Source organism: Apus apus, chromosome 10 (genome assembly GCF_020740795.1).
Source record: "Apus apus isolate bApuApu2 chromosome 10, bApuApu2.pri.cur, whole genome shotgun sequence".
NCBI lineage: Eukaryota > Metazoa > Chordata > Aves > Apodiformes > Apodidae > Apus > Apus apus.
The window spans coordinates 6778776-6790666 of record NC_067291.1 but is presented as its reverse complement, the minus strand read 5'-3'; the positions used below and the strand labels follow the sequence as shown (position 1 = coordinate 6790666).

The following is an 11891-nucleotide window of genomic DNA, read 5'->3' as shown; positions in this document are numbered from 1 at the left end:
ATCACCAGTTTTCAGCAGCAGAAGCTGAAAAGGAACAGCAAAAGCAGCAACTCGTCTTGTCAGTGCTCATGTAGACAGCTAAGTGCTTTAGCCTTTTTGCTACAAACATTCATAATCACAGGGGATTTACTGTTCAATTTGAATATGTTATTGAAACAATTCCAGGAAAACCGACAACCTGGGAACCATAGGACTATGCTAAAATGTTAAAGATTCTGATATTGCAGAGATTTCACAGAAAATAAAGTCTATATTTTCACATAAACACTGTAGAAATTCACACCTAAAGAATGTCATATCCTAGCAATTTGTGAAGGCATGTTACTCAAATAAAAGAGTTTTGGATTATATTTCCCTTGCTGTTCAAGAGAAAGTATCTATGGAGTGAAAATTCAGCCTGAAAAAGCTAGAAAAGGCTTGCAAGGAATTAGGAAGCAGGTGTGCTAGAAGAATGACAGCAAGAATGAGTGGAGAAGAGTGGCTTTAAGCAATACAGGCCTTAGGTTGGAAAGATAAATATATCTAAAGAAAAACTTCATCCTGTAGTTTCCCAGGCCAGCAAGACAAGAACAAGGGCTTATACATAATTAACAGAGTTCTCCAGAAAACAGAGGACTGGAGGATTCAGTTCTAAAAGCAGGGAATGCATAAAAGAACGCATTTCCTATGAACACTATTCAGCAAAAGCCCCATCAAACAAAAACATATCCCTGAAATAGGACATTGGCATATGAATCTAGCTGAATGAGAATCACACTACTGTTCTGTAGCACAGAAGAAGTACTCAATTCAAAGCTCATTAAAATCAAAAGAAATTGGACGTGCTCAGCAAGGGGCGGGTGTGTATCAATCTCATGTACTTACTCGCTCCAGCCAGATCCCCAATGAAAGCCATAGTAATTTCTGTCAGCATCCCCCCTACTCCAAATACGCCTATTTCCCAAAATTAACCACAGCTTATTCCCCATTTCAAAGGATACAGAACACCCAAGACAAACAGAATTACAGAATTATTATTCACTTTGTTATTCTTATCATTATTTCTGTACTGTACAGTCAAGAAGAGAAGTTTCAAAAGACTTAGTCCATCTTCCTGTCCTGAGGCAAGACTCAAAAACAGACATCTGTCTAAACTACCCTTATCCTACAACAACAATTCCACCATATCCCCCCCAGTCAGAAAATCTTTCTCTTATTTACACACGGTAAATGCAATAATCCTTCTTGAAAATTAAATTGTTGTTTTCCCCTATCCTTGCAAGACTCTCTTATTGACCACTAGCTTCCTAATGATCAAAGTAATTACATAAAATAGCCTAAAATAAATTCACACTGTGGGCCGTTAAATCCATGCCCAGGCTTCTTCTAGAATAAACTAGCCTAATTATTTTTTAAATTGCTCATAGTGGATAGAGGCAAACATATTTATTTTGGTTTCCCTTTCCAAACTCGAAACTCACCAATGATACATCCCATGTGAGGCAGGACTTCAGTATCAATCTCGTTAATGCCAGTAAGAGAGAAATTGTTACTCTCACGTGAACTCAGGTTGTTCAAAAAAAGTCACTGCTGGAAGTGTTACCAGTAATTATTCAATCAGTGTGATTTTTTTGTAATGCAGTTATTCTCCAGTTTGAATTTCATAATTTAATTTTACATTCCAAATTAATTATTTTATAATGTAACCTTTATCTTATTTCATTTTATTGATTGTAATGAAAAACAGTAGTTTATGCACTAATAAAATTTTAAATTAAAAGAACTGTGACAAATCGCTACAGGAAGAATATAATTAAAAATGGACTCTTTGCTCTAAGTGTTAGAATGTGAAGTATGCACAGAATTTCCCTCTCCTTTTTTTGGAAGCAATCTTTCAAATAAACACCTTTTCCCAAGGTTATTTACTAACAAGTATAAAAAAAGTTAGTAGAATATTGCATGTAAGTTTTCGCTTGTTCTCCTCTTTACTACTTCATTTTTAAAATACCATGAAGGTTTAATGCTGCTGTAGGCTCCTAATTCTTCATATTTTTGAGTCAAAATACATCAGAATAGTCTGACTGGATACTTGTGCCTTTACAGAGCTGAGCGCACCATTTGCCAATGTCTAGGATGAAACCGTATTACCACATTTTATTCTTCAGTATTGGCCAAAATTCAGTGCTGAGCAAGTAGGTTCAGCTACCAAGCAAAAATAATTTTTCAAGCACCTACTTCTCTGTAATTAAGCTGGACTGGATTTTAGAAACACATTTCCCTTTATTTTGCAGCAGTTAAACAGCATTCACTCACAGATAAAAGCGCACCTAACCTAGTGAATTTATGACAGTCTTTTAAGAAGTCCTGCTACTTCCTGTAGATTATACTACAATATCCTTAGCATACTCTCTAGGGCAATTGCAACCATTTCCAAGAAAAGTTAACCTTTAACTATAAATAAAAGTGAGCATTCTTTCCATAAAACAAACAAGAAAGCCAAGATACTCTTTCAAACAGCAAGGTAATTTGGTTCAGAAAGAACATCCTAGTGGTGGAAATAAGAGTATGTGGTTATTTTAGCCCTTTGCTCATCTCTACTGCTTGTAGAATCAAATTATCACATAGTGGGAGAAGCCTGTTGGATACTTAACAGGAGAAACAGCAACATGCTACTTCTTTTTGTTACCTGTTTTTAACTAAGAGGGCCTTTTGATCTACCTATCTGAAGTACTTTCTGTAGTCTGACACCACCTGACTGTAAATTAGAATTAGCAGCAGCTACTTCAACTGTTTGCCCAGACCAGCAGCAAAATTTCTGTCAGAAATTGTAGGTAAAGAGCTGTAACAGGACTGGAGAAGACTGTCTGGAACCTACAGAACCTTAAAGTTCTGGAAATGTAATAAAGTGAACAGTCTTTAAGAAAAAACAAAAGAGGATACCTCAGTCTTGCTCCAAAGCAGCATCTTCAGCTCCAGTAACATTTTCTGCCAATGACATGACTCTTCCTTTTTCACTCTGAAGTCAGAAGGTCCATCCCTTCCAATGCTTATGCCAAGCTGAAGAAAGAGTCAGTCATGCCCTAAAGGAAAGAATACACAGCTTAGTGAACTTCCCAGGGCAACGCAGCTTTAAACACATATAGCAAGAAAAGCAAATTGGAATGCTGAGGAATTGTATTATTTGCATTTATTTATCAAAAGAACTTGAAAAGATACAGTTCATAGATACAAGTTTCAGATTCCAGCTTACCTACCACCACTGGAGAAAGAATACATGTGTTCCAAGTAACAGTTCATCTGGCATGAAGGGACTAATGATTTAACAGTTGCTGGACAGCAATTGAAATGAAAGCACACCTGATTTTCTTCATAATTACTGGCATGCTTTTCTGATCCATTTGCATACGTATGTCCTACTAATTGCAATTTCAGTGCAGTTGCATGATGTTAATTTCACATGAGGTGCAGTTTAAATATTTACTTTTCTATGCCTTACTCCAAGTGACACAACAATAAGTAGGAATGCCGTAGGAAAGTTATTTTAATATTAGAGTAAATTTAGCTTTGGTTCCTGATGTACCCTATTGGATTTTTCCTTATTTGAAAGTCAGAGGCTTCCTTCTCAAATATTCACCTTTCTTTTATAAATATATGTCAACTAAAAAGGAGTAAAAGAAAACAAACAAACTAACAAAAAAACAGCCCAGTGCAATGACAGGAAGATTAACAGGTATTATCTACAGCCCCCAAAGCTGTGCCAGACACTGATGTGCATTTATTCATTTCTTCTCCCCTACCTGATCAGAGACAGCCCTGGACAACCTGCTGTAGTTGATTCTGTTTTGAGCAGCGGAGCTGAAACAGATGGTTAACGGAGGTGCCTTCCAACCTCAGTTACTCTGTGAACAGCTTTACTCTCTTTTGTGAAGAGGTGTTATGCTATATTCTTTCTTTCTGTATATTTATACCTCAAAAAACTCCCACCAAAACAAACTAAATCAAAGAAGGCTTAATCAATGCTCCAAACAAGCGAATTGTACCAGGAAACAGGACAGGAAGACAGTACTTATTGTTCTGTATTTGTTCCTCATTGGAACTTGCAGCTGTGGAGAGCCAAAATTAAGTTTTTTGGGTACTTTCAGGAGCAATTGTTTTATTTTACCTCATAAACTCTTGATAATGGTTTCCTTTGGTTCCAATTTTAAGACCAGATGGCCAGCTGCAGCTACGTAAGACTCCTTGCATAATGTTCTGAACTGACAAAATCTCACATGGAAATAGGATGTTGAGTCTGGCGTTAATGGTGATCATTTTGCACTTAATAATTTATCAGTGCAGGGCTGCATACAGTTTATGTAACTTTGGCTACAGCCAAATATATCAACCTTTAGACAGGTCCACTCTGCACAAATCACGGCAAGCAGTGAACTCTCTCCTTTTGTGGCCTGAACCAGGTGGCATCTGGTAGCATGAAGTCCTTTTCATGCTACTGAGGCTTCAAGGTTTGACAAACCACCACATGTATCATGACCACCTCACTTCTGAACAGATACGAGAAAAACACCCTGCTGTATCTGCTACGGGACTCCTAATTGTACACAGAAACCTCCTTTTAAACAAATAATGCATGGGAGAAAAACAAGACATTTGTTATTATGTAATTTTACGGGTTAATAATTCAAGGCCTATTGTTTTGGTTGTTTTAACCGACACTTACAGGCACAGCCTCGGCATCTCCAGAGCCCACGCGCCGGCCCCAACCTCCCGCCCGCGGCGACCTGCCGCGCAGCCGCGCTTCAGGCGGCCCCGCCTGGTTCTGCGCTGCCCCCGGCGCTGTACACGCCCGGTTCCGCGCCTGAGCGCTGCGGGGAGCCGCGGGGAGCCGCGTTGTGCCCCGCCGAGCCCCGCAGCAGCAGCGCGGGCAGGACGCGGGGCGCCGGGCGCGCACCCCCCTCAGGCAGCCGCCGCGCGCCGCGGTTTGAGCGGGAAAGGCGCGCGGCGGGAGCCTCCTCGCGCCCCCGCTGCTCGCGCCGGGGCCGCGGCCGGTGCTGGGATAAACCGGGAGCTCAAGTACCGGGACCTCCCGCTGCCCTGGGGCTGTGCAGAGCTGCCGGGGGGCAAGCTGCAGCGTGACCGCAGAAACTGGCGAGGCTGCCCCTTCCCTCAGCACCCAGGGTACCTGTTCTCCAGTGCCAGACACTCCAGCTGCACCCAGGCTTGGGCCGTGTGTCTGCTCCATGGCTCACGTCTCTCTGACAAAGCACTAAGTGAAAAAGTAGATGCAATTACAAGCAACTGCAAGATGCCCAAACTCGGAATGCCTGCTCAAGCAAGGGGGTTTATGCCTCACCTCTGGAAAATACAAACGAGCTCCTTGGCTCGGTCTGCACAGGGGGGTGCGGGGCCTTATTCTGGAAACAGACAATAAAGGAGAGACCACACATCCTGGGAGCAAACAGACAGGTCCTGACGGGCTGCCAGGATCTGCTGGCCTGGTGACTGCACGGGGAGCAGCAGGGAGCTGAAGGGCAGGGTACCAGGGTGGTGCTGCCACATCTGCAGGGCTCTAACACAGGTTATCCAGCGTTTGGCAAGATGGTTGTACTTTGCCCAGTCCCAAATTCCAGTAAGAATCCCCTTAGTGTGTTATGCTCCTGTTGATAATTGCGCTTAATTCCCAAGAAACTCTGGAAGAACAAATCAACTAAGTAAGAAATAAAAAATGTCACATAAATTCATCTCAAATTACTTTATTTTTCACAATAATAAAAAATAAATTAGTCATAAACAAAAATAGTTGACGCTTTTTCATCAAAGAGAAAATGTATACAATATGAAAAGGATGCTGTACAGTTCTGGTTCAGGTGCATTGCCATGGATACATATTCCTGAACGAGTCAGAAAGCAATTTGCTTAAACTCTTCCCCCTTTAATTCACTCAAGGAACTGGCTAATCAGAAAGTTTAAAAAGTTGTATTATGGTTTTACAGTATGACATATATACAAAAATATATATGTAATACTTGTGCTATAAAAATTCCCTAAAATGGTGGGTTAGTATATTGAAAGAGCTGGACAAAATTTGAATGTTATATGTAAATAAATACATATTAGGTCCCTTTTAATAAAAAATCTGCCTATTCTAAATATTTGAAATATTTTGGTGCAGTCGCTTGTTCCATAGACACAGCTCAGAATTACATATTTTCCCATAGACATCTTGTATTTACAAATAAGAACAAAATAAGTTATAATAAAGTATATTCTTATGCCAAAATCAATTATGAGGGTCAAATAGACAATTTTATACATATTTAAAAAGTCAGGGTTTCTTTTGTCTCCAGTCCTTCCTGATCCTGAGTGACTACAAAGGGATTTAACAACCTTGTGTGTACCCAACCCCTGCCAAGGCCACTGGTCTCAAGAGACCCAAACACATCATGGACAGAACAGTTCAGGGCAAACAGCAATTACACTGTCACTTTCTGGAAGGTCAATGATTTCTCAGGATTAAGCTCCCCTCCTCTCTGCTCTCCATATACAGTGGTATTTATCTACAACCCATTGCAGTAAATGGGGATATAGAAGATTGGGAAGTCACATTCTTAAGAACTTCTGGTTGCAAAAAGCTGAGAAGTAAAACACTGAGTTCAGGTCTGGTGTGAGTTCTCTTAAATGGAATTTTCTCCCTTTCACCAGGTCTGAATTTCACTCATGCTACTGAGATATTGTAATCATGACATGTTTACTTTAAAATACACTGAAAATACTTAGTGAATTATTTTTAATTTCTGATATAGAAATAATTATTTTACTTAATTTTCTAAACAACAGCTAATGTATCCCCCACAAACATATCCTCTAAGTTTTGGAATAAAGGGACTTTACTTTCAGTGTTCAAAATTTCATGCTTTGTTTTCCAGTGGCAGACATGCACATGAATTATCTGCCAGTAAACAGCTCTTTAAGAAGTCAGAGTAAGTGTAAGTAAGTATAAGCTCCAAGAAAACCACACAGACACACTGTTTTTCCTTTTTGAGTGTGAAGAGGATAATTCTCCTTTTTTATGCAATAGATGTTAGATGTGAGAATGAAGGGCTACTACATACTTCAAGAGCTGTGTAATCACGGGTTCATTGCACAGGAAATAATTCAGTAGGTACTTTAATACTGTGCATTTAAAACTAGCCAACATGGACATGGACACACACATTAAAAAAAGTAATCTTTGGACTGGCAGGAATATAGTTCTCTGGGCATATTTCTACCACAGATTTGTAGCAACCAATGGCCACTTCAGGATTTTAAGTAATTCTAGCAAAACTGAACATTGTCCTCCAAAGGACAAAGGGATGGATGTGAGGCAAGAGGAAGAGAAGAACCCTTGTGGGTGTACAAGGGAGACAGGTCAGGATAAGTATGAAGGAAAGCAAATCCCTGGAAAGCACATTTTACTACCTACAGTAGTACAGTAGTACAGATTTTAAACAGTGGAAGCAAAGTATTCTCTTCAGGAAGGCATAGCCACAGGCTGTTTCCTTCCTCCCTCAGTGGTGACCTCCCTCACTGGCACGTTCTAAAACTTGGACATAAGCAAAGCAGAGATCCTGGCAGTACTGCTGCCTCATGTGGTCTTCTGTTCTATGAGTTCCATGTACTCACTTATGCCAGGGCTATACTGACCACTTTTATCGAGTCTATGAACAATGACCTAAAAGACATCTTTGCATTAACATGTCGTTAATTTAACATGCTCTGGAGCACACTGGGGTTTTTCTGTATAAAAAGATCAAATTCTGAACTGCTTCATATTGTGATAAAAGTGGGATCTAACCAACATTAAACATTGCTTTATTCATATAGAAAGTTCTCCATATGCTGAAATATTGGAGGGGAAAAAAGGAAAATAGATTCTGCCTGTAATGAGGAAGACACTAGTTCCCTGTGCAGGGATACTGAGGTAGTCCTGCATTGAGTCAGTGGGCACACACTTCAGCTGGACTCCAGGGCCAGCAGGCCTAAAAGAGCACCCATGTCTCCTGCACTGCACTCCCCAGCACTCAACTGCCTGCTAACAAGCCTAATTCAGAGCCCTGGGACTAAAACTCAAGAGACACTAAAGCAAATATTAACTCTTGTCTCATTGCTGGCCAAGGCAGACACAGGGTCGTTCCCACAGGAGCAACCTTCATACTTCTGCACCCTCAGCTTCAGTTTTCTCTGTCAGTGAGAGGGAGAACTCCAGCAATTCAGTGCTGTATCTATCTACATGTGCTTGACATTGCACAGGAGCCAGCAAACCCTGATGGACACTGCATCAGCAGTCCTCAATTCCAGAAGGAAAGTGCTTTGAGAGACAGAGCCTGCTCTGGATGGAGCTGATTTTGGCCAGCTGCATGTCTGCAAGATATGAAAGCTGTATGCTGAATTTACCCCTATAAGCAGTTAGACTGCTTAGACTCTTTAAATCAACAATCTACAGCAGTCTTCCTACACTTCTAGATGACCTTTAGATTGTGTAAGGTAAAAATCTTTAAGGCAAGGAAGCATTTTTTCCACTATCCTGCAGAATTTTGACAGATGGTAAAATATCAGAAAAAGAAAGTAAAGCATTATGACCCAGAAGCCTTCAAAAATTCCTACTTATATTGGTTTTACACCTGCTCTGAGTCTACTGCATTCATTTAAGCCATCTCTGATTTACAGTGAAAGTAAAATCAGGCCCTCTGCAGGCATCAACCTAAATTGGTGCACTGCTCTATTAAAACAAACCCTTGCTATAGTCACTATTTCAAAAGTGCAGTTTGTGTGACGTTGAAATCTTAGCATGGTACTTATTCATGTAGATAATATTAGTACATCAAAGTGCTGAAAAGAAGGGTTCATTAGTTCATTTTGCAGGAACAACTGTGTTGATTATGCTGACTCATGAGATGATAAATTATTAAGTTCAGCAATATTCTGGCAGTTTCCTTATTGTTAGATTTTTAATTAAGTGAAACAATCTTTTTTTTAATCTGGTACATCTGAAAACTGTCCCTTACTAAAAAGGAAAAAAGTACAGTTTGTATAACCTTCATTCACTGCATTCAATTCACAAAGCTTAGGCATAACACAGGCTTATATTGCTATGTGTATTTATATATTCTTTGATATTTAACTCCCATGAACTCTGTTTACTTTAGTGGCAGCTTAATGGAGCCCACAAGATGATAATCTTAAAACAACCCAGTGGCCATATATTCCAGAATAAAATTACATATTTTGTATATGACCAGGATCCCCTGTCTACGTGCTGAGTCACTGACTGTCTCACAGCCAGAAGTGTGTACAAGCAGATAATTTTCTATGAACTGATTGCAAACCTGATTACCTCTCTGCATTTCATTCCCCTTGTAGTTTTCAGAGGGTCTTTTTATGGAACTGGTATCTCCCTCAAGCTAACAGGATACACTTCCTTGGGAGAAAAGAGACAACAGCAGAAATTATATACTGTATGTCAAGAATTACTGCAATGAGAAGCCCAGATGTATTTACAAATACTGGATTTCAGAGTAGTTATACTGCACTTTATCCATATCATTCTTTGGTCAAGAATCTAAGGAATATAATATGTTTACAAATCATATCTTCATGGATATACCTTCATAATACAAGGGAAGAGAATTGTTAGAGATTTGTGAACTCAAATGAAAAGTTTTCTAATTAGCATTTCTGCTTCTAACAGCTTTCTATCAATTAACTACAGTGAAAAAGCCAAATCAAAGTGTACAGAAACAGTCAATGACATTATTGGTTTAGAGTCACAAAAAGTGACTTCAAATTTTGGGGGAAACACTTCTTCATTTCACCTAGTCAAAGAGTAGTAGTTCATCATGTCTGAAATACATTTTTCATGAGTGACCAAATAAAAAAACCTAAGGTTCATCTGGATCCAAGGCAGCTCTTAGACTACAGGAGTTCTGCCCTCCTGTAGCTTCCAGGACACAGGCTGATGTGACTAGTACCACATCCAGCAACCTTGGCCTCCCAGTGCCCCGTTCTCTCTTCCTACATCCTCTGCACCAAAGCAGCAGAAGAAAATAAAACACAATGAGGCTCAAACATACCTCTTCATCAATAGCAGGAGACCTTAATCACTGTTACATCACATCAGAGGGAGTGATTTAACATGAATTATTAAAACTGTTTTTCAACTCAAGACAACAGGCACCTCAGAAATAGATGCATAATTAGTACCACTAATTTACAAGCAATATGCTGTAGTAAACAGCTGAATGTTCAGAGGTGTTTTATGTTTTCCCTCAGTTTTATTTACACATTTGAAAGACCTCTCAGGCTGGAGAGGTAAAGGCTAGAGAATGTGCAGATAATGCAAAACCTTTCATCTGCACTGCATGGCACATTCCGTTTGCTCTGAGCAAGACCCAAAGCTGAGCACAGTAACTGCAGAAATGAAAAATCACCACCTAAATTCAGCTCTAAGTGTGGAGCCATTTTTGAGTAGTAAAAAAAGGAGTGATATTAATAGATCTGCGGGATGAAACAGACTCAAAAAGACAAGTATGTTGCAATAACAGATCAAAACCTGAAGAATGCCAAGAGCCAAGATCTCCTTTTTGCAGATACTTGGCTACCACACTCCTACTGCTGCCTGATACCAAGAGCAACACGACTGCTGTGAAGCACAGAGGCCTGCATCCTTTGGTGGTTGTTTCAGAAACTGGTCACATCTCCAGAGTAGATCTGGACAAAGTACTTTGGTACGGTAGTTGTTAAGCAATAGTGCAGAGACGAGACATTAGGCAAGATTCCAGTTCACTGAAATAACTGCCCTACAGGAAGGAGACCCTGCCAATGGAAACAATCACTTTTTTTTATGCCAGCAAAGTCTTCACCTTTCTGGTAAATCTGTCTCACCGACAGCTGCAGTTAAAGACTTAAATGGCTAGGCATTAGTGGCACTCTGGTAGGTAATGTATTTTAAAATCCACACAAAATTAGAAAAGTGTAACTTCAAGAGTTTATGAATAAAATATAAAGGCACTTTTTGGCAGTCAAGAATATATATATTTGCTGCCTGAGGACAGAAGTTAGCTAAAAGTACAACTGAGGGAGCTTAAGAATGATTCTTAATTTATTATGAATGGACTGAAGTAATTAAAATATAAGTTAGAGTGCTAAGAAACTGAAGATACATGGCTTCTCAAAGATGTGGTTCTTTGTGAAGTATATTTTCTCATGTACATGATTCATTGATTTAGTATCATTTAAGGCAGTCCAAAATACCAAGTAAGAGTAAGCACTCAGAAAATAATGCTGCAGCTGCATCCATACTGATCAAATATCTCCAGTAATTGCTTGTGATTGATTTAGTTTTCTTTACTTTCACAATACTAAGGCTGGTATGCTCTTTAAATAATTACCTGATGAGCAGGTGCAAAGGATAGTATAATTAAAACTAATGCTTTAAAAAGATCACGGTTTTACAACAAACATTTAAAAAAATATAACTGCACAATAACTGTAACTGAAAGGGTGTGAGATTTAACCATAGTCTTGATGTAGTCAGCAATATAAAAAACCACCTCTAAGAAGCTAAAACCTGCTGTAGTCAAAACAGTAACACTGTTCAAGCTCCATCCGAAGACTGACATTGCCGCTTTGAGTAGAAGGGTCTTTGTTATCTACGCCCTAGAAACCCCGATTGTCTGTTTGCCACACGTGTACAGGATGCACAACAGGCTGTTTTGTAATAGGTGTAGACACAGAGCCGGGCCTGAACCACCACATTGCAGTTGTAGTATTTATCTTTGCAGTTCTCATCTGCAGAGAAAAAGGAAGAGGGAAGAAAGAGAAGACAACACTGTTAGAGCAACTGTGTAAAATCCCTCGGACTTGCATTTCAACAT

The 11891-nt window shown here is 39.6% G+C and overlaps 1 protein-coding gene across 3 annotated transcripts in view; it reads right to left on the bottom strand.

Annotated features, from left to right (window-relative positions):
• Positions 1-5713: 5713 nt before the first annotated feature.
• Positions 5714-11891, bottom strand: part of THSD4 (thrombospondin type 1 domain containing 4) — a 258772-nt gene continuing 252594 nt past the window's right edge. For all 3 annotated transcript variants that reach the window (XM_051629018.1, XM_051629020.1, XM_051629019.1), the window contains one exon: positions 5714-11805. In XM_051629018.1, coding sequence (XP_051484978.1) covers positions 11663-11805 — 143 coding nt within the window. In that variant the 3' untranslated portion in view covers positions 5714-11662. The remainder of the gene's footprint in view (positions 11806-11891) is intronic.